The sequence below is a fragment of the Zychaea mexicana genome (genome assembly GCF_025766255.1).
Source record: "Zychaea mexicana strain RSA 1403 chromosome Unknown BDB00scaffold_156, whole genome shotgun sequence".
Taxonomy (NCBI): Eukaryota; Fungi; Mucoromycota; class Mucoromycetes; order Mucorales; family Lichtheimiaceae; genus Zychaea; species Zychaea mexicana.
In genome coordinates this window covers 20,312-42,476 of record NW_026516819.1, presented here as the reverse complement: position 1 = coordinate 42,476, position 22,165 = coordinate 20,312, and the positions used below count along the sequence as shown (strand labels likewise).

The window sequence follows — 22,165 nt, the reverse complement described above, 5'->3', positions numbered from 1 at the left end:
GGCGAACGAGACGTACAAATGCCCCGGAAGAAGACTGCAACTGCCCAAACATATCACCGGCGGAAATGAACACCCACAGGAAGCAATATCATCAACAGCAAGTAACACTTACACTTCGCGATGGCTGTAAGTCGGTTTTGTGCCAATGTCAATTGTTTATTGGTGAACATATATCACGCATAAAGTTTTACTAAGACATAATTATTATGCAGCCAAACTCGATGTTGTGGTGGAACGGATCTCTCCCCCGGACCAAGTATTTGTGACATGCCCAGAGTGTACAAGACGCTTGCGCATCATGTCTGTGCATACTCATTTCCGAAGATTCTGCCAAAAACGCCTTGATCCTGCCACCGTTGCTCATCTTCCAGAATATAATCCTCCACCTTCTTCGACGATGCATCCAACTACAACACAGCAGCGTGGCGAGCCGCGTTTGCAGGAAACTCGCTCCATGTCACCACGGCAAACAGTTACATCAAGACGTGAAATGCCACGCAACCGCACGCCAGTTCAGCCTCCTTCGCCATCACCCATGTTGAATCCGTCACCACCATTGCCCTCATCGCCTTCTTCTTCTTTGATGTCATTGCTTCCACCATCCCAAGGTGCTTTAACATTATCAGATGAACAGCAACAGCAATCCCAACAGCAGGAAGACGCAACGGAAATCGACTAACAAGAGCCGACCGTGGACCAAGGTAAGATCATGGCGATAAAATCATTTACGTGCACATGCATGAGTAAAAGCGTGTGTGTGTGGTTTTTTTTTTTTAATTTCAGAGCGTGCCAACCTGATTACTCGTTTGGGTCTCACCATCGATGAGAGTAGCGGACTCCTTTTTTGCTCGAATGGTTGCCGTGATCGCCAATACGTATTTGTCAAGACGGATGAAGCATACCAGCATATCATCACAGCCCATCGTGCACTACGACGGCATGTAGAAGCGGTTTTTGAGCACGAATTCACTGAACTTTTATATCGCCTTGGTTCCCAACGTTCTGATGTAACCGACCGATACTCTGTTGCCGCTTCTCGTGTCAGGGATATGATTCCTCGTGTCAATCTACTCGACCCACCTGTGCCAGGATATAGATGCAATGGTTGTCCTAGCTATTTCCAGGAGTACACATCATGTCGATCCCATCGTTCTACTCATCACGGTGATAGTGATGTGACGCTCAATGCGTTGTTTGCAAGATGTATGGTGCAAAGACTCGGTCCAAGCCAGAATATGCCATATTTCGGTGTTATATCGGATGATATGAACATTGACGCCAGCAACCGGGACGTGGCGCAAGGGGAGCAGAGACTTACTAATGCTATAGAACGGTGTTTGCTTCAGCACGAGGGTATCATGAAGCATTATGGAGCCATGAAAGCAGCCATGATCTTGGTGCTTGTTTCCTCGTTTCCGGACAAAACACTTCTTCTGTATTCGTAGTCGGGCTGCTCTTGCTGATCCTCGGCGGGAACCTCAAGCAAAGCCGGTTTTTGATACGGCTCTTGATCGGGCTCCGACAACTGATGAGCCACATTCTGTACCATGTCTTCTGATGGTGATACGGGCGAAGGCATGGACTCATCATCTTGGTAGCCGTCGTCATACATATCATCATCCTCGCCGTTGCCGTCGATTGCCATCGATCGGTCAAGGGTAGAGGCATTCTATGTTGTCGAGTTTGTAAGTGCCTATTGATGCATGAGGCTTTCCTACTTCCCTCTTACTTACAACAATGCTAGTTAACCCTCTAGAAAAATCAGACGACCCACGTGGAGTGTTCGTTTTCGTCTCTGCTAATTGGAGACATGTCTCTTGCATGCAACTGGATATATGCTCGTCCCTGGGGTAATCCCGGTTGAAGAGTTGTTGCTGACACCACATGCAATGGTAGGTGAAGTTACGGGTTTTCGAGGTAGGTTCCATGTCAACAATCGTTAATGTTATTGGTGTTTAGTAAAAGAAGAAGAGTGTAGAGCCAGCACGATGGTTATAAAACTGACAAATAAACAGTTACACATTGTAACACGTTGAGAATAAATACCTTGCGGTATGATATATACAATTTCTCAATTTTTATTCAGCTACTGCATTATCACAACCGAACCCTGGTTTTCTTCCTTATTTTCTATTACGTCAAAAACTTGTAACAATAACAATGACACAACAGCCACAATTCGTTTCCACTGATATGGTTTTCAATACATACATCAATCTTGAAGCCAAGTTGAATGGTATCAAGTCATTGATCGAAGGCAGTGGTGCGACGAAAGACGATATTTCCAAGGTCGTTACATCCATCGACAGTCTTGCAAGCGACATTGAAACCATCAAGAACGAGCAGCTGGAAATGAAGAATGAGCACTTGAAGCTCAAAGGCGCTGTTGAGCAGTTGCTTATGGCGGTACCTGCTCGGCAACAAGGTGTCGATAACAACGGAGCCATTGCACCCAGCACCGTTAGACCCCTCGGCAAGTATAGCCACCACGAGCCAACGGTCGACCACCCTACTACAAGTGAGTTGGAAGACATCGATATTGCTGGCAACAATGCTGAACCCGGCGTCGGCGAAGACGGTAATCCCCAGAAATGGGGAAAAAAGCAGTTCAACTGGGAGATTGTTGCGTGGCTCGGTAAAGAAGTGCTGGGTGATTTCAATTGGGATGACAAAAAGACTAGGACTTTCCAGGTTAATGTCAAGCCCCTCACCACCACTATCTGCAGTGGCTTACGCTTGAAGTAGAAAGTAGCAAGTGGCACCCGCTGGAAATCGTTCAAAAACGACAGCGCCAAAATTGCTGCTTGCACAGAGTTGGAAGACAGAGCTGTGAACTTGTTTCCACTCAAAGCTTGCACCGGCCAGTGGATGGCACGCCTCTTGTTGGTGGATGCTTGGCGGCGCACGTTGGAAGGTATTTCTTGGCAATGAATGGCAACAGCATGTACTGTAAAATGCAAATAATTTAAATAATTGAAAATTGCTAAAAGATGTAGCGAATTTTGATGAAAGCACGAGTATCGCTGGCGAGCTGATGTAAGTACTTCATTGAAGGAAACTATAAGGTAGATTAAAATGTTTTTCTTCTTGTTCTCTGCTTGTAGTACTTTGGGACAAGATGCCAGCCATGTCATCAACAGCAACAGCAATGCCCAGGTTGAGCAAGGCGCAGACGGCAGTGATATTGAGTAAGCATACATATTGTATTATCAAAACAATTCATTATAGACTCAATATGACACCTTGACCTCTAGCAGTTTGCATGACACCACCATCATCACACCTATCACCAACACCAACACCAACACCATCAGCACAGCTGCAGTGCCATCTTTTGGTCTTGGATCGAGTACAGTGACACCTTCCCTCACGTTTGCTCCTCTGTCCGCCCCATCCACCGGCACCAACGATTCCTCTGTTCTGGCTGACGCTCAACGTGGCCGAGGAAATGGCCAAAGTAAGGAGGATATAATAAATAGAATTGCTCGAATAATCAGTATAGCTCATACCTCCCTTGAAATATAGGAACGGTGCGCGGCCGGGGAAACCGTGGCAACAACCTTAGCAAACGCAGAAGAGGCGAATAAAACAAACACATTTTTTGTTCTCTACTTTATTGACAGAGATTTGGTTCGGCAATTCTTACAATTCTGGCCTTGCTAAAATTGATATTAACTCCCATGGCGACTTGCTCTATTGCATAGTTTACACAACTACTCATGGCTATATTGAAATACTTGGTTTACAATTGTCGCCTTTAATGATTGCATACTTTGATGCTTTAAAAGCTGTCTATTTTGAAAGGAAAGAGTACACATATAATAGCTGATAGAACATTTAGTTTCCGCATATGTATTTCTTGCGTAAGCAAAAATGCACGATTCTCCCTTCTCGCTCAACCAATATGCTCACACCGACCTATAAACAAAGACTCGCTGCCCACAAAGAACTCTACGATTTTGCCATCACTTCGCATCGTAATGGTGACACTTATTGTACTCACGTCTTCCGCGATTTGATAAAGAGTTTGAAAGAGGTTTTCGATAAACCGTTTATCCGTGTATACGTTCACCACGTTCAAGGCCTCCCTAAAAGAACTGCTATGCAGCAACTCATGGACAGAGGTTTCAAGGTACTCTTCCATAAACCTTTATGGACATTCGGTAGTTACGAAACCGAGTTGAATGTTTCGTATTTGGACAACATGTGGGTTGTCACCGACTCATATGGTGTACATCACGAGTATTCCCGCCCTTTGCTGAACAACGACAGTGTTTGGACGGCAGAACACCTGTATGAATTGCACCGCCATTTTGCTCGGTTTACTTCGAAGGACCAGGCCAGAAGGAACAAAAAAATAGAAAAAAAACGAAAGCAAGACATCACCCGCAGAAGGCAAGAGGTGATTGATAGACTTAAGAGAGAGGGAAAGTGGGGAAAATTTCCCTATGACAACCTTAGTGAGATACAGCCTTGGTAATAAAAAGAATATATCTTTTTTTTTAAATTTGATCTATTACTTTCCAGGTTAGAATTACTTTAATGTATCATTTCCATTGTTGGTTGAAGTCTGTTCATTAGCGTCACTGTAAAAAGGTGGATCAGACTAGTTTAAGGATTTTAAACCCGACCGCAAACAGAGATACACACTTTCTCTTTCTCCCAAAATGGATACCTCAAACGTTCCTGAAAATTACGAGTCTTACGATGAAAGCACGACAGTTGTTCTCCCTGCCACAAGGGGAGAACGTGGCCGCATCAGAGGAAGGCCTAACGATGACGAGGTAACGAGGCTTTACATGCTTCAACTCCCCCCTGTGATTGTCAATGGCGCAATTTACGAGGATTTTGCCCTGCGCAATTTCGTCAGACGCATGGGTTGGTTGGTGATTCGCCCTGCTTACTTGGACGATGCAGTTCCGAGAGGGCAGCCCAGGATCAGGGTATATGTACGTTGCAACGTATGTGTCATCGACGGTGTGCGCTCCTTGTATGAACATGAAGCGATACAGGAGATGGTGGAACGCGGATTCGAGGTAGATCTTAAGCCACTTTCATCTTTCGTCATCTTTATTAAAATATGGATATCCAGGTGTTGAAAGAGAAGCCGACATATGCCCCACAGACTGTCCTGCACCTTTATTTTCGGGAAAGCTGTGGTACATTACCGGGGTGAATGGCTTTGTATACAACATATCATCAACGATCATGAACAATCCGCAGGTGACAACGTACCGAGAACTTCTGCAGTTGTTTCGATCTTTTGATCGAAAAGATATGTCGCTTGAAAGGGTGAATGACGACGATGTGCAACGCAGAAGAGAGCGAGATCGCCAAGACGGAATGAAAGCTTGGCGAGAGTGGGCATCGCATCAGCGGCGACAATAAAAGGCTGTAGGTCATTTTGACATGCACATGCAGACACTGCATTAATGTATACTAGTTTATGCTGCTTGACTTATAACCATCCATATCAGAAACTGTTGTGAATTCATCTTTTTGTCTTTATATCGAGCAGAGGGAAATCCATAGGCTTTTCTGCAGAGAGTGAAGTGTGATTATCAGGTTGAGCAATGGCACAAAGTATATCAATAAGTCGTGCGTTATTTCTGTGTGTATTCTAGCTTTAGGCCGCTACGCTTGATCATTATATAGTCAACATGGCTCTTCGTGAATTGGATAGGATTGGATATCAAATCCGCTCTGCATGATCTTGTATATCGAAAAACTAAATAGAGTAAAAGACAATGATATGATAGAATAAAGTCATTTAAATCCCTTTATGAATAAAGCAACATGTGGAGTGAACGGCTGAAAGAAAGCAAATTGGATTTGCATTCGATCCAGTTTTTGTATTTAGCATAGATTCTTTGGATATGTGAATGAAGGATAAAATGAAGAGCTCTGTAATCTTTCGAGTACACAGAAGGAGAGAAAACTAAGTGTAAGGAAATTTTTGTCTTTCTCTAAAAAAAACTACAAAAGTGGCGAGTGCAGGTCTCGAACCTACGTATGCCGGGAGTCGTACCGAGCTTAAGCGCATTCGGGCGTACGACCCAATTGTTTGCAAAAGCAAAATACAGTAATCTGGAATTAAAACTTATTTATAAATAATAAAAAAAAATCACTCACGTGACGACGACGGACGAGTACTGACAGGGTCAAGGTTCTTGCAGCTAATCAAATACTGTTCGATTTGCATCTAGGCCTACTGCGTACTAAAATATATACATTATTACAGTTATTTATGCTGCTGTTTTATCAGATAGTTAATATATATGATATATAAAATTGAAGATTTGTTTGAGTGTCGTTTGTATGGTAGGGCGATATTTTATTTCTGACATCGTGTAAGAAGGAGAGCATGGGTGAAAATTTTTTTTATCCCTCTCTTGTACATCTATACTCTACGCCAAAATTCCGGCACTGGGTAGGAGGGGTAATATAAGGAGGCAAAAATAGCTGAATATAAGCTGAATATACTGCTTGTCATCCAAATATAAAGCTATTTTATAACCACTTTATAGTTCCTGCAAAAGGCAGCTTTTTTATCACATATTCAGCTGTTTTCAACAGCTTTATAGTTGGTTTCCAATTTTGATAATGGGTAGACTGGGTACTGAAGCTTCATCGTGCATACAGAGGTCTGCATAGCATAATTTAGCGCGATCGATTTTGGGCATATACTAAACGGATGAAACAATTGCAGCAGGTTTTGATTATTGTATAGCAGTGATGATTATCATAGTATGGTCATATACAACCGAATTTATTTATTCCATTACTTAAGTTTCGGAAAACATTTACAGAGCAATAGAAAGCATTAAAGGGGTGGTAAAGAATAAATGCGAAGGGTGAAAGGAGTCTTCTATGTATAGGTGTGTGAATGTGGTGCATAAAATCTCTAGATGGTGATGGGGCAAAGGCAAAAGGGTGAATCATGCTGTGTGTGCTAATGAGTCCGCGATTCACTTAAGAAGAACGAAGGTAACCTGCACTGCAGCTAGACAGAAGCAAAAATATGGGTAGCTTTACCGTACCTGAAAAGTTCCGCTTGGACGGTGCCAACAGCGATCGGACAGTGGGCAACCTGCATGCAGCAGTGCAAATGGGGATCTACGCGGATGTTTAGGATGGAAGACCATGCAAAGTACAAACAAGCTATGAATGAGGAAAGAAGGCTTTTAGTGAAAGAAACTGTAGAAAGAAAGTATGTAAACATTACAAAGGGAATACTTACAAGCTTCAACTCGTGTGGATCATGCCTATGATTTTGGATAGGAAAACCGGTCGAATCATGAGCTACATGTACACACGAAATAAAATATCCTTAATAAAAGCTGCAGAGACTTAGAGGTAGTTGAAGAGCGATAAAAGTAAAGAGTGCCTTACAAACCTACGGTATTGGGTCCTTGAGAGAATAGAGTATCGTAGCAGCCAGGAAAGAAGAGAAAAGGAAGAGAAAGAAACAGAAAGAAAGGCGTAAAATACGAAGGAACGATCGATGCGAAATTAACTAACCTGCAATACTGTTAAAGTCATGCTGACCATGCATTAAAAGAGTACAATAAAATGATCCCCTGTAGATCCAGGTACTTGCATTTTATCAAACCTCTTTCCTCCAATACTTCTTGTGCCTACACGATAAAATAACAAAACGAACGTAAATTATAATAACCACTGCCGCTGTTAGTTAATGTTGTATATTGAGAGATGATAATACTGTATAGATGCCTACTGTAAGCGATCTCCAAGCCCAGCGACAACGGCGCATGGCGCAGCGTGAAAATGATGCCCAACAGCAGAACAGTGTCCTGGATCGGCAGCAGCAACAACAACAACAGCATAACACGCTCTTGGATACTGTCCGTAATTTGTAGGCCGAGAACCAGGCCCTGCACGAAAAGGTCGATAGAATTGGCCAAACAGTTGCCAATATGGCATATCGTACTGCCACAGTTGGTAGTGGGGCCCTCGGTGAAGGTCAAGGTGGTGGCGTTGGCGTTGGCCGTCAAGCTGAAGCGCGTGGTCGTCGTGTTCCACTTGTGTCTGTAAGTGCCATACTAGAGAACAGAGAGACAATTGTAAAAAAAAGAAAGTGGTGAATATTAGAACAGTGATGATTGCTAAAAAGAATTCTGTTGTTACAATAAATGTGTTGAAGGATTGTATACGTACACAGAATGAGCGACTGGGCGACGCTGGTCTCAGGCTCGACCTCCCCTTCACAAACCAGGCCAACAAGGATGCCGTGAAGCGCCTTGTCGACTACATCGAAGGCCAAGGCTGCTTCAACTTGGACAAGAAGCAGACACCCATTTTGACAATTTAAGGACGAAGGGGAACGAGTCGCCCGAGACGAAAGCGCGCAAAAAAGTGATGAGAAGACGCTATCAGCGCAGACATAGCGTAAGTAAAGTAATAGGAGGTTTTGTAAGAGTATTGTCTTAACATCTGAAACAGAAATTAGTACGACGACTCAATGTTTTCCAGCAACGTGCGATCGAACTGGAGGAACAGTACCCCGGTGGAAAGTCGTTGCTCCAGGACGGATGTATGTCGGAAGAGGAGACCGACAACGAAAGCAGCAGCACTGGTGTCCTGCGCAGTGGCAAGCGTGTCTCGGTCTTCGTGCCCGAATGGCGTAGTGAGCGGGTAATTACTTTCAAAGTAGATTTCTTTACACGTGAATCTTGACAGAGATGTTGTTTGTAGGCAAACGTCTTTCTGAAAAGCCTTGACGATTTCAGACCGGCTGTGGACGTTGACTCGCAGCCGAACGTGCTTGAACGATCAGTAGCACGAAAGGCAGTTACCTTGTGCTCGGCTGTGCGTGAGCAGCTGCAAGACTGGATGTTTGCTTAAAGTAAATAAAGCGGTTGCCGGCTTATGCTGTGCGGGTTAGGGGTGGGCAAAAATACGTCTGTATAATATGCGTGTGTAAGTGTGCTATTTATTTGGTGGGGAAAGGAAGAAGCAAGAGGCCGCTCGTTTTGAGTAGTTGGTGGGGGGAGAAAGAAATAAGAGAAAGATAGTTTTGAGGAGGGGGAGGAGAAAAAATTGCTTCTCTTTGTTTTACGCCAACATCTTTTTAGGCAACGGAATAACGACTGTTCTACCACTTGCGTGCGTTTGATCGCCGTATTTTACAACTGCCACTTGACTATACAGACGATGAACGGGCACGATGCAGTGCATGTCCTCAGCAAGGAAGTGGCTACGCCATGTCTCCAGATATTCATCCACGAACAACGACTCATTACTGCTGTAAATGCTATGCCAGGGAACAAAGGCAAAAACATGTTCTTTGAGCTGGGCGTCGACCTTTAACTCGTGGCGGAAGAAGTACTGGATTTCGCACGGCCAAGCGATCGGTTCGCCTCGATCTTCTGCTTCATACAGCACCTGTGCGCACGCACCACGCCGCGATCTTGCTTCTTTGCTCCTATAGAGCTGACCCATAATGGTGATTGTCTTCATCTTGTTATAACGATTGTTCACAAACACCCGGCTACCCTGCGCATCTCTGTAATGGTCCAGATGGGTGCCATAAACGGATTGATAAAAGGCCAGAAGGAAAGTATATACTGGGTCAGGCATAAACGTTGCTGGTGCAAAATCTACCGGCTATGCATCTGGTGGTAGTGGCTCGCCTCCAGTGGCCTGTTCAGTACCGGTCGACAGCGCAAAAAATCTGTGTGGATCGAACGCACCACTCGTAGTGTCACCAGTTTGCTTCATCGGCTGCACGATGTCCAAAAAGCGATTCAAGAAGGCGAAATGGCTTGGCTTGTCCATGAAGCGGTCCTCAAACGACCGGACAAAGTCGCGAGCACCTGTCTTTTGCAAGAACTTCTTCATGAACGTCATCTCGAATAAATCCTTCTGGTTCGTATCGATCTCCTTTAAATATCCATTATATCTCTCAAAACTAAAGAGCCAGAAAGCATATAAAGGTCCAAAATCCTCGATCGTTACGTCCAAGTGCATATGCAGATGCATATTTGGCGTGATTTGCTCTGTGCTATATATGCGTTCGACACCACGACAAAAGTCCAGCAAAAACGTGTTGGCTCCTTCTATCTCGTTCATGGTGACGGAAGGCTTGACCAGCAATCGACAGGCGTTTACGAAGCTCAGCCAGTGAGCGAGAAGATGGCAGGGCAGATGGTTTTGCAAGACGAAGGGCGAGTATACGATACACCACGATTTCCAATCATCAGCGGTCATAAAAGAGAAGCCAGCTCCGATCTTCCGCTTCAAGGAAACGTAGTCAGGAGGGAGCACGATGCTGTCTGCCAAAACCTGCATTTCACAAAGGTCCTGCCTGGTAAGGTCGCCGTTTTCGATCCACATCTTGGTCATACGTTTTGCCGTGCCAAGAAACAAGTTGTGCATTGGATCGATGATCGTGCAGCGAACGGGATCGAAGTATTCAAGGCGGTGCAATTTAGACCATCGTGTTCCGGTGTCACGTTCGATCTGTCGGCGAGCAGCAAGTGTCTCGGCTTGTCGCCATTGCTGGGCGTTCTCTCGATTGTCTTCGCGTGTCCGCAATTCCCATTCGTACAAATTGAATCCCGAGTAGTCGATGTCTGATGTGCCAGGAAAAACGGGAAATTGGCGAGCGCACTTATGGCAAGCACAAGTACTTGCGTGCGAGGTGAATCCACTTGTTTTTCTGGCGGCAGGTATATCACAAGCATTGAGTAGGAGTGCCAAACGTACTTGCGCTCCGTCTGGACACTCATTCGTCCCGATCGTTTTCCAGTCATACCACTGAAGCAAATCATCAACCAATGGGCGCAGGTAATGATTCATGTCAGATGTGCTGGGTTCTCGAGGACCTGGCATTACTCCAACAAGTATAACGTTTTCGGTTTTGTAGCGCTCAGATCGGGGGAGATTATTGACAGTTAGGTAAACTGCACCACAGGAGTAAGTCGAATTTATGAACGGGCCAAACCAGTCAACGTTGAGCGTAAGCAAAAGCGATCGAATCTCTTCGACGAATCGACGACCAGCACGATCAACAAGATCTCGCCACATGTCACCATCATAAACGTCAAAAAAAGCATTTGCCACACTTCTGCGATCGCGCCATGCTTCGATCATTGCTTCGAATCCCGGTCGCTTGAACAGTCGCTCAATACTCGCAGACAAGGGCTGGTAAGCAAATTTTTAATCGGTAACAGGCTATTACCCGTGGATCGAAACAGTGCTTGACCACAGAGGCGGTTGTAACGGATATCGTCATTCGTGCATGTGCGCGGGCAATCTGGAGTCAAAAGGTAAATGCTATGGCATTTAGTTCAAGATACATAACGACGCAGGGAATCGATCTGGGAAGAGATGCCAGTGATTCGACGCAAGGTAGCAAGAGAGAGAGAAAGGCGGTCGGTGGACGGGAGCGGAAGATCTTCGAGGAGGAGTCCACAAAACTCAATAAGCGCCGTTGACATATGCTCAGACATAAGGTGCAGCTGGAAGAGGACAAGGAAAACAATGACAAGGACATAGGGATGCGAATATCCCGAAAGCAATGATGTGCGTGCAGGAGAACTTGTAGCATCTTTTGGAAGGTATGAGAAATTTTAAACGATTGTAATAAAATGGGTTGCCTTGGACACATATTAGCATATACACACCTCCTTCCTCGTCAATGCTGGCTGTCTCAATTACATTGCCATTGTCACCATGATCTCCCATTCGACATCGTCTGCATCAAGCAAGCGATCGTCGCTTGCTATTGATTCCTCTTCTTCCTCAACCCCAAAGACAGTGTCCTCAGCAGAGAACGATAACCGGCGAACGGCAGCAACAGCTATATACGTTCAACTATGATTATTTTTTACTCTTTACTACTTTTCGATCGCTTATCTCAGCATACCAGGAGAACGGGAGGGAGAAGGCTCATTCAAAACGCCATCGTCGATATCCATAACATCGATATCCATATTATTCGCTGATGCCGACGGTGACGGTTGGGAGGGTGAAGGCTGCTCACCTTCAAATGTAGCTATAATTGCACTCACTGTAATACGAAATATTTTATTAATACAGTGCCAACACTTGATATCCTACATCAGCAGCCATACCATTGTGCGACATTCTAGATCTTGCAGCATTCACAGAACGTTGAGTATGCTGTTCTCTTTGCAAGCGGGTAACCTCACGGAAGCCAAGAACAGTGCTTCTGCTACATTCTGGGCAAAAGCATGCAACTAGCTCCGGATTATTCTCCATGACGAGATGGGAATTAGAAAAAGAACAATGATTAAGACGATCGCTCTCTCTTTTCTTTTCTTTTCTTTTGTAAGAGTACACGTGTCCTTTCTTCTAAATCATTCCTGCATTTTCCTCTTATTACACATAATAAAAACGAACGATGTATGTTTCTGCATCAAACACATTGATGCATTGCTCTAGTACAAGCTACACAACACAAGGAGCGGAATAGAGAAAACGCATATATAGGGTATTTAAGTATATGGATCTTTATTGTTGTTAGAGAGACAAGTAGGTGTGCTGCATCATAATGCATGAATTAGATTCCTGTAAACCTAGGATATAGGGGCGCTCATAAAAGAGCAAGATGAGAAAGTAAAGAAAAGTGGGTGGGGGGTACAGCCCCCCGCCTCTGGCGCTGTCCGTTTTCATAGGAGTAACGTTTGTAAAATCATAGAGCAACTCGTTGAATGCCCTCTGCATCAGTACACTGGTAGAGAGTACAATCATAGATGCACATGAGCTACCTGGTGCATATCTACTACATTTAGTATATGCACTCTGATGTTTTTCCAGCTCATACCCCCAAAGCTTGACATCCAACTATAAAGCTTTTTTTGAACTACTGAATATTTGGTTTTTCGCGCGGTGCCGTAAGCACAAATATAAGGTAATGTGCACTGTGGCTGCTCATGTTTGTGCCATTGAATATCTACATGTTGGTTTTTGCTCGTAATTGGGCAGCTTCTCATACTCACAATCCTTACGAGGGACTTTCTTGCTTCTATAACAAGTGTGATATTGGGTAAAGCTGCCTCAGCTATGAATGAGCCTTATGTATATATTTTCCGCTACTTTCACTGGCATAGACTGATGTGTTTAGAATAAAGGTATGGCTGAATGGGTTGGGGAATGACGAAACATTAATTCTTAGCTGTCCACGAACAATGCTGTTACTGCTACAGCTCTTTTTTTTTGCATTAGTTTAACGGAAGTACCTACATTGTATACTTATGATATGACCACGAGGCTAATTGGAGCACTGCTGGGGAATTTTATTACTGCTTTCAAACTGTGTATTTTACTGCGTAGGTCTACTATTGTTGCTTACGAAGATGGTGCTGGTTTATAACAAGAACATAGAGCACGTATAGCTGTAGAAAATAGTGTAGCAACTATGAACGTTTTGCCGGTTTGGCTCATCATATTCTAATAAAATCGTCCATATATAAATCCATAAGCAAATATGAAAATCACCTTCACATTGAATAACGAATAATGGAAAGACAAATAAAGTGATTGCATTCACAATGAAACAACCAATAAGAGGATAATGATCTAAAATAACGACAAATAAAAAGAGTACATGTTGAATGAAACAACAATTCAGAGGGCAATGCTTCTAAAACAAGGGCTAATGAAAAAGCTTCTTTTCTAACAGACTGTGGGGTCTTCCTCCAGTCAGACGCTAGAAAAAGATGGCTACAACCCAATTATATTGTTCCAAGTACAAAATGAATGTGATCTGATTGGGTGTTGAAAAATCTCATCTGCTAGAATATAGAGGTTGAGTGTAAAACAAGCACAATTGAAAACTGGTTGTCCCATGTTTTTTTTCCCCGCTCTTTTAAGTTTTATTGAAGAATATGCCTTTTGTTGGTGTGGTAGCTGGCGTAATTCCTCCGAAATTCGAAGCGGTGCGCGGCGCGAGCGTCCTTGGATGAGCTTTTCTCTGAACGTAGACGGTGGTTTTATGACGGTACGTGTTTGTTTTTGTTTTTGTTTGAGTGATGTGGTAAGGGATACGTGTGGTCATGTCAGGATGTTACTGTAATTGTGGTGTTACTAATTGTGATGCTAAAGGTGTGGGCAGGAAACCCAGAAGTAATGGACGCTATTCTGGATCTTCAGCTTGTGGAGGGGATGTCTGTTGTGTGCCAGGGTGAAGTCAAACTAAGCAGACGGCGAAACCAAGATGGGCTTTTCAACACCTATGTTTCGATGTCCGCGGTGCAGCTTCGCAGAGGGGTGCAGTGGCAAGTCGAGCTGGAAGGGGACAGTGGGCGTGTCGACAGCAATCCGGCAACAAACGAAAGGGTGCTGAAAAGGCTTCGACACGCCGAAATTGTTCCCAGGGAACTTACGGAAGAAGAAAAGGCCAGAATAGACACTATGACTGCGGCTGCTACGGTGGAAACATTTGACGAGTTTGGGTGCGTTGGTGCGGCCCGAGCTGCGTTGAACTTGGTGGAGGCCCTGGGCCGAAAGGTTCTGGAGCCGGAAAGCATTAAGCAAGAGGATATCCAACGGGCAATCGGACATCTTGTCCCGAGAGGCAAAGAACAGCAATTTTTCGACTCATTTATGTTGAGTTTAGAATACAACAGCAACAAAAACAACAACAACAACGATAACGACTACAACGACTACAATGCTTACAGCAACGACGACGACGACAACAACGACGACAACGACAACGATAACGACGATGACAACGACAACAACGACAATAACGACAACAACGATGACAACGACAACAATAAGCATAAGAAGAACAAAAGCAAGAACAAGAACAAGAACAAGAACTAGTACGATGGATGGCTGGGAGCGTTCGTGATAGTCATGCTTTTGTTTGGTAAAGAGGAAAAAGAGAGCAGTGCTGTTCTTTTTCAGCGGCACAGTCACTCAAAGACAGCAAGAACATCACGGTTCACTATAGTCTTTGTCATCTTCAGATGTCATCGTTGTTTGGTTATCCATATGTACGTTGGTAATCAAGCCAAGTTATGAAATGGAGATCCTTCTGTTTTTATTTCTTTTACTGGTGCTCTCACACAATCCGTCGTATCAGTAATCCGACAAAAGAACTGCCGTTCACAGCACATCTTCTAACCCGCTCAAAACATTATGCTTTCTTTTCAAAATTGATCGTCTTTATTTAAGAATTCCATCCTTCTAGTCCAACACTGTTGCCTTCAGCAAACAAAGACCGGCACTCTGAATCATATACCCACACCACTTATCCACCACCAGCATGCCCAACACAACAGATCCTGCCCAGCAATCACTTTTGACCACTTACCTGGATCCTCACACGTAACAATGATACAAAAACGTAGTATCTACATTACAAATCACCGCCGCAAGTTAGAATATGGCTCAAGCTCATCCAGTAATACACATAGAGTACCTTATCACACCAACAGCATCTCGATATGGCTATATGGTCAACGGCCTTGCACTTGTTCCATAAACAAACATAATAACCTGCCCATCCAAATTCCTCTGCCACCGTCGCCAATACCCACAATGTCTGCCGTCAACGATCGCGCGTGTACATGCACTTGTTCATCCTATCAATCATTCTTGCTTTTTAATAAAACAATCCACAAGTGCTGACCAGCTAATATAAAGGAAGATCTTAAATTAGAAAAACTTACCATGTGGATCATAACTTCGGCAAACACAGTAGGAGCCCACAAGGGAAACGCATGTGTCCGAACAAAAGCATAGTTCATCCATGGAGAGCCACAGCAACAACACAGTCTCAGCCTTGATCTTGATAAATCCAAAACGGCGGATGAAGGCATACAGCTTAAGCATACACAGGAAAGCTATGAGAAGAACAGGTCGTCCGTTGAAGCGGCAGAGCAGCATCTATGCACAGCATCGTTGGTAAGCACAGGAAAACCAAGAAACAAGACCGTCCAGCAAAGGAGCCTTGGAAACAAAGACGCCAAGTAGAGCCACAATACGTTCGGCAGAGTTTAAGACACCCAAGGAAAGGAATTCGGCTGTACAACGAGTAGAATATACACGTCCGCGCTCTTGGATAGTGAGAGAAATGTGAGATGGAGCAAGTCAACGTATACGACAGCCAAAAAAAACCAGAGTATGTATTGCAGGTGACAGAGCAACATGGGCGCCGGCATTGCTGGATTCTATTATACAAGAGCAGAAAAACGTCACCACAGATGACAGCCAGCACGATTGACGATAGTGACAGGAGAAAAAAACGTTCTGTTGACGGCAAGGACAGAGCAGCCATAGCAAGTAAAGATGACAAAGAAGCGTAATGTTCGAGTGGCGTAAAGTGAGATGCAGCAAGCGTGACCAGATGGCAATGAAGGACGTTGAAAGATGAAGCAATGTTGAGTAATAGTGAGCAGCAAAAGAACTTTGGTAAAAAAAAAAAGGCAAAGTAAAAAGTAAAGCAGGAAGAAGAAGAGCGAAACAGCAGCGGTACCCTCTTGCTTCAGGTATATATACCGTTCTGGGGCCCCGAGCCCATCGGAAGAAGATGCTTTCCCATACATGCAGTGGTGGTAACCATGACAACCGCGGCTTTACCCCTTTCAACCCTTTTCCCATGCTTCCTTTCTTTCCTTTACTGCTTTTGCTACGCCCTTCCTTTTCCATTACTCCTTTTCGTTTTCACGCTGTCACTCCGCACGACTTGTTTTTTCTTTTTTACGTGTGCTACGTTCTTCCCTTTTCGTTCAGTCTTGTCATTTTCCCACCCATTCCGTTTTCGTTCACTGTTTGTCATTTCCCCCCGTTCCCTTACCGTTTCTACGTTTTTCTTTTCGTTACCATGGTTCCCTTTTCGTTTCCGCGTTCCCTTTTTGTTCAATCTTGTCATTCTCCCACCCATTCCTTTTCCGTTACTATGTTCCCTTTTCGTCACCGCGGTTCCCTTTTCGTCCTCTTCCAAAAATAGTTTGTCATTGTCATTTTGTTTTCCCCTGCTTAAACGTGTCCGACATAGATTTAAATAGTCTATATACATGTTTTAATTAGGTTTCAATTACTGTATTCTCAAACTCTTACAAACAACAAGCTTATTGTTTTACCAAGTGAAGTATCATTAGTTGTTTTTCTTGCTCTTTTGGTTGGCTCATTTTGATCTGAATTATTTTCTGTATAGCGCTTTCTGGTATTAGTGGTAGAACTTCTTGACAATAATTGCTTAAGTTTCTCTGGAGGACGACTGTCGCCTATGTTTTTCTTTTTAGGCGCTTTGAAAGGACTGCATATATAAAGCGTAGAATAAGCCAGATGCTAACTAGCTTCGATGCAATACACACCCTCACTACGCTAAGAAGAAACTTACGAAGGCGCAGATATCTTATAACGTATATTTTCGCCAGCAAGAACATGTTCCAAGTTACTCTCTTCATTTCGCATGTAGTTGAAAAGTTCAGGTAACGTTGAAAGAATCGGCTTGGATTGCTGAACGAAACGGTAGATATTACGATGGAATGATTCTACGCCGTTCGTTGTTCTTGTGGCATTGAGTAAAAGCTCTTCATGCATCGTCGTTTTCGAGCGAAAGATCATACTAGCAACGCCAGGTCGAAGCCACCATTTTAGCCATTTTGAAGTATGCGGGAATTCTTTCTCCATTTGAGCGGTTACAACATCAAACATCTGTTCCACCGTCGTCTCATACATGACCCTGGTGTATTCCAAGAATATCCTTCGGCGTTCCACTGGTACAACATCACCCATTTTTTGTATACGTTCAACCGACTGTTTCCAGTGAAAATAGCAACCCTTTAAGTAAGTCTCCCCACTTTTGGCACCGGGAAAAATGTTGCTGAACGCGATAAAAAAGCCGGTTTTTTGCGCTTGGGAAAAGTCCATCATTATCCCGCACATAGATGGTTCACCGTCGTCGTTTTTCTTTACATTCAAAACTTTGAACATTGTCGTGAAGAACGAAATGAAGTTTTTAGTGGTTAAACCACCAAGAACCGCTTGGAAAACTGGAACATACTTTTCCAGTTTTTCTTGATATATGACAGAGTTGCAGAGGTAATAGCCGTCGCCAAAGCAGGAGTAAGTGACATCCATTAGAATTGGTTGGCGGCTGTAGTCAACATCGCCCAGAATGTACGGCGAAGCGAAAGGAATGCAAAAACTGTCAGGATGGAGGTCGAGTGGTGAACGAAGATAACCGGGATACTCGACATTGAGCTTCATTACTGAAGCAGTTACTGTTTCGATGCTGGGTATACCTTTAGCGTTGAAGCCATTGGCTGCAAGGATGTTGCGGCGGTGATACGCAACTTTACCAGCATGCTGTAAGTCGCTGTCGATCTCGCGCAGAGGTTGTGGTGGGTTCATTGGTCTTTGAGAGCTGGTGCCTATAACAAGAGCCATGGGTCTTTCCTGCGGGGATCGCAAAACTCTCTCGGCAAGTTTGGCGACGGAGCTCTTGCTGATATGAACGGCTTCATGTCGACTGTGCGAATGCACACCACAATGTTCGACACTGCCCACACTGCCAACGAACTTGAAGTGGACACGAATTTTACAGGGAATATGTCGCAACTCCGTATCGCACTTGACACACTTCTGCAGCTTGATAAGTGCTTTGGTGGCTGGCTGACTTGACCGGAAGGTTCTTTCGTACGCAGTCGTCTTTTACACATTGCACGGCACCGAGACAAACCTTCGTGATGCTAACACCGCTTTCAGTTTTCTTTTGATTTTGCTGATGTAGCTGCCAGCCGTTGTCAGTGAGTCGCGCATAAGTTTGGTCCGTTTTACGAATTAACGTGACCTGCTCAATCTCATCGCCGTCGATCCATTTTGTAAATTCAGATCTCATGTTGTAGGACATGGTACGTAAAGGTTGATGTACGTAAAAATTGGTGTCAGTGAGTTTGTATGACTAGTGAGTGTAAGTAGTCAAGGAACGCACTCAGAAAAAAGAGACCGGTTTTCCTGTCAGAGCGACTGCTTTTCCTGCAATCGCCGAAAATGGAAGCACCCGTGATGCGTAGTGTAGTTGTATCTTTCGGAACATGGGCTGTTGTGCCCTGGCAAGAATAAGGAAGAGTTGCTGTCAATTATTTCTCTTCCCATAAAATTTAAAAAAATGGTCAGCAGACGGTGAGATATTACTACACACTTCGCTTTTTTTTATGGTAAAAGAGAGGAAGAGAGACTAAATTATAGGAATTGGGATGTTGTAGTGAAATCTTTGTAGTCATCATCAACAGACCTCTTCGCGATTTCACCCCTGAAGAACGCGCATTCAACGATGAAAAGGGAAACTGGAAGAAGTTTTCAATAGACCTCAGAGAAAGAAGTTTATTGACGGTGGATGAATTCATCGATAAACTCTTTCGTGATGACATCGATCATAGCCCTTGTCGATCGGTGCATGGCATAGGTGGCGATATGTACAGATATTGTCAAACCTGTGTGGAAGGGCTTAGCGGTCTCGGTTCTCCTTGGCAATATTATCGACTAGGAAGATTTACTCGTGATGTATGTATATGCACTATTACTAGCATAACATGATGCTTAAAAATGATACTTTTCTTTCCACAGGGCCAAGTAGTCGAACTCCCTGTTGACCAAACCACTCCTGCGCCAACCAACCCCTCGTTGTTGCGGAATTCAAGCCTTGGACACAGGCAGACACTGTTTCTGTACCCGCTCAGATCAGTTAACGAAGAGCTAGTCCATGCTGTGCACAAGAGGTTTAAACCTACCGTGTCACGCGAATGGAAGCGCAGTGCCCGGGATAAGATGCGAGCAAAAAACTCGTATCTTAGTGGCAGCATCATTGGCCGTTCAAAACGGAACCGTCGCAATCGCCGCCGCCGTGATGAAAGACTTTAAGTTTTTGCGCCGCTTTCCTCTTTCTCACCTGAAAAAGAGACCTTTATTCCCTCCCCTTCCCATCCTCTTCTCTCATAAAATCACATGTTCCGTTACAAGCCTCTTTCCAAAACAGATTTTACTTTAGGCAAACGAGAATCCTTCTCATATTTGCATCTTATAGAGGCAAAGGTAATTTGCTCGGAAGTGTTTGTGTAGATAATCCATTCATAGTTCGGGAGCGTATGACAAGGTGCGTGACTGTTTGTGCGAGTCAGCCCTATAAGCATCGAATTCGAAACGATTACGTACGCGTTTTGTTCAGCAACGTCCTTTTCTTTTTCTTCACTTTTGACACTACACGCCACTCTGTGCTTTTCTCACTCGACGGAACTGGCGACGTCGACTACCAACCACTCGACTTGCCAGCACATCCATTATTCTGGCTTCGGTATCGCTATACCACAGACTGTAGAAAACCTGATTTCTTTTACTTATTGCCTACTTCCATTTTCCTATACATTGTATACTCCAATCCTTGTCATTTCAAGTCATCACTTCTCCCAAACAATCTACCCTGATGTCAGCCAGCGTAGCCCACTGTATAGCTTAGATGTCTGCCCCTGGCTTCTCCTTGTTACTTTCTCTCTACTTTGAGGGATAGTGGCAGCCTTCGTGCGGCGGCGCTAGCGTTATACACGGCTTGTGAGCCCCGGCTCATGGAGGGCTTCCTTGTGGAGCACTTCCGTTGGTGTGATTATTATGTCATCTTGATAATGAATCCCTGGCTTCTCTTGCCTTCGTGCGGTTCTTGTCATTATAGCATATAGTCGCAGGCATCATGTTCGAAGAACCACTTCTACTTGTCTTTCTGTGTATTTCACACACTGCGTGTCTTTCACATCCATTCCTTGATACACTCTATATTTTTTCCCATCGACTCCTTAACTTCCTTCACCCATCTCCGTTGTGTAGCAGCCTACGTAAGTGATACATACGTTTTTATTTGCTATCGGGATATACGCCTATCCACAATGAAGTTATTAATGTATAATATTTGATTGATTGAATTTCCAAGGAGCATATAAAGCAACAGTGGCGTTCCTATGCATCAAGAACGAAGCATCCATCTTGTCCCTCAGTACTGGTACAAATCCTTCATGAAAAAACGGGATTGTTATCCTTTCGTGGTTGTATCTCTTCATAACCTCTGCTCACTATATTGTTTACCCCTTCATTCTGAAAATCCTTGTATTATACCATTACGATATTCCCTTTTATCTTACCGTATGACCAGGTTCTATTGTAAACATATTTACTCTGAAGATCATCATTAGAATGAAATATTGATTACCATCTTATTTCCTTGTATCTGCTCTTCGCTTGTCTTGTCTTGTTACCTAATATTATGTGCACATTCACAACCCTTACTGGGATTTCCTTGGTTCATGACTAGTGCGAGTACGCCAAGTTTTAAGCTAAGCTACCTCAATGATTACCGAAAGCACATGTACGTATCTCTCACTGGCTTTACTACATAGAACGTACTAGTATCGTGGCATCTAGCAAGATGATCAGTAATCAAAGCAAACTTCATCAATCAGTTCAAGGTAAGCGAGAGGGTTTGGTCAAAGGCTCTTTTTTTTTGCAATGGCTGCTCTTCTTGCTCTTACTGCTGCAGATATTTTTCACTACTTGCTTTTGGGAAGGTACAACATCGGTTTTTTACTTTTGGATATATGTAAATAACCTATTAAGCCATAGTAGGAACCCGTTGCAGTACTTATCACTGCAATTTACCAGGCGAGGTTCTATCATCAGTAGTTCCTATGGTTCAAGCTGGCAATGATTTCGGCACGAGGATATAGTGTAACAATCATGTTTGTAGTTTGCCCGTTTGGCTCATTAATATGAATAAAACCGAATATATAAGAACCATACACAAGTTTGAAGCGAACAAGATGTTGATGTTTATCGATATAATGACAAATAACATGATCAAAGTTGCTTTTCCAGCAGGGTGTGGTGTTTTTCCGCCAGTTATATACGCGAAGAAGACGGCTACAGTCCAATGATATTGTGCCAAGTGCAAAATCGTGCACTCTTAATTGGACGTTCGAAGGAATATAAGAAACTTCATTTGTAGTCGATGCGCTAAAATATGGAGATTATATGGAAGAATATGTCAAAAACATGGAAAACTGAATATGATCAAATCCATGTTTGCCACCTCCATATCAATTTGCGAGAAGAGAAACGCGGTGAAGGATACGAAATCTTATCGCTCGTAAGTTGCCAGCAGCTGGAAATTTATTCGTGA

General features: G+C 43.8%; 6 protein-coding genes across 6 annotated transcripts; 5 read left to right on the top strand and 1 right to left on the bottom strand.

Annotated features, from left to right (window-relative positions):
* Positions 1 to 1,366: 1,366 nt before the first annotated feature.
* BDB00DRAFT_879007 (uncharacterized protein) lies at positions 1,367 to 1,928 on the bottom strand (the record flags this gene model as incomplete). The annotated part of the gene is made up of 2 exons (XM_053127816.1): positions 1,367 to 1,669; positions 1,734 to 1,928. 2 exons carry the CDS (start codon positions 1,926 to 1,928, stop codon positions 1,367 to 1,369), a joined length of 498 nt encoding a protein of 165 aa, XP_052973291.1.
* Positions 1,929 to 2,160: 232 nt separating this feature from the next.
* Positions 2,161 to 3,814, top strand: BDB00DRAFT_943211 (uncharacterized protein; the record flags this gene model as incomplete). Its single annotated transcript, XM_053129432.1, has 5 exons — positions 2,161 to 2,691; positions 2,746 to 2,914; positions 2,991 to 3,036; positions 3,105 to 3,188; positions 3,255 to 3,814. The coding sequence occupies 5 exons, from the start codon at positions 2,161 to 2,163 to the stop codon at positions 3,523 to 3,525; spliced, it is 1,101 nt and encodes a 366-aa protein (XP_052973290.1). The 3' UTR covers positions 3,526 to 3,814.
* Position 3,815: 1 nt separating this feature from the next.
* BDB00DRAFT_856639 (uncharacterized protein) lies at positions 3,816 to 4,513 on the top strand. Its single transcript, XM_053125791.1, has one exon. The coding sequence runs from the start codon at positions 3,851 to 3,853 to the stop codon at positions 4,478 to 4,480; it is 630 nt and encodes a 209-aa protein (XP_052973289.1). The 5' UTR covers positions 3,816 to 3,850; the 3' UTR covers positions 4,481 to 4,513.
* Positions 4,514 to 13,554: 9,041 nt separating this feature from the next.
* BDB00DRAFT_155882 (uncharacterized protein) lies at positions 13,555 to 15,256 on the top strand. Its single transcript, XM_053116264.1, has 3 exons — positions 13,555 to 14,023; positions 14,092 to 14,990; positions 15,172 to 15,256. Exons 1-2 carry the CDS (start codon positions 13,835 to 13,837, stop codon positions 14,815 to 14,817), a joined length of 915 nt encoding a protein of 304 aa, XP_052973288.1. The 5' UTR covers positions 13,555 to 13,834; the 3' UTR covers positions 14,818 to 14,990; positions 15,172 to 15,256.
* A 1,119-nt stretch (positions 15,257 to 16,375) lies between these two features.
* BDB00DRAFT_856590 (uncharacterized protein) lies at positions 16,376 to 17,001 on the top strand. Its single transcript, XM_053125790.1, has one exon. It carries the CDS (start codon positions 16,529 to 16,531, stop codon positions 16,946 to 16,948), a length of 420 nt encoding a protein of 139 aa, XP_052973287.1. The 5' UTR covers positions 16,376 to 16,528; the 3' UTR covers positions 16,949 to 17,001.
* Positions 17,002 to 19,114: 2,113 nt separating this feature from the next.
* Positions 19,115 to 19,866, top strand: BDB00DRAFT_878999 (uncharacterized protein; the record flags this gene model as incomplete). Its single annotated transcript, XM_053127815.1, has 3 exons — positions 19,115 to 19,128; positions 19,212 to 19,509; positions 19,573 to 19,866. The coding sequence occupies 3 exons, from the start codon at positions 19,115 to 19,117 to the stop codon at positions 19,864 to 19,866; spliced, it is 606 nt and encodes a 201-aa protein (XP_052973286.1).
* Between the last annotated feature and the right edge of the window lie 2,299 nt (positions 19,867 to 22,165).

Coding starts and splice junctions, on each gene's coding strand:
- BDB00DRAFT_856639 (XM_053125791.1), top strand. CDS start 3,851: ATGTATTTCTTGCGTAAGCAAAAATGCACGATTCTCCCTTCTCGCTCA.
- BDB00DRAFT_155882 (XM_053116264.1), top strand. CDS start 13,835: ATGTTTTTTTTCCCCGCTCTTTTAAGTTTTATTGAAGAATATGCCTTT. Junction 14,024..14,091: donor GTTTTTGTTTGAGTGATGTG/GTAAGGGATACG, acceptor GTGATGCTAAAG/GTGTGGGCAGGAAACCCAGA.
- BDB00DRAFT_856590 (XM_053125790.1), top strand. CDS start 16,529: ATGCTTTCCCATACATGCAGTGGTGGTAACCATGACAACCGCGGCTTT.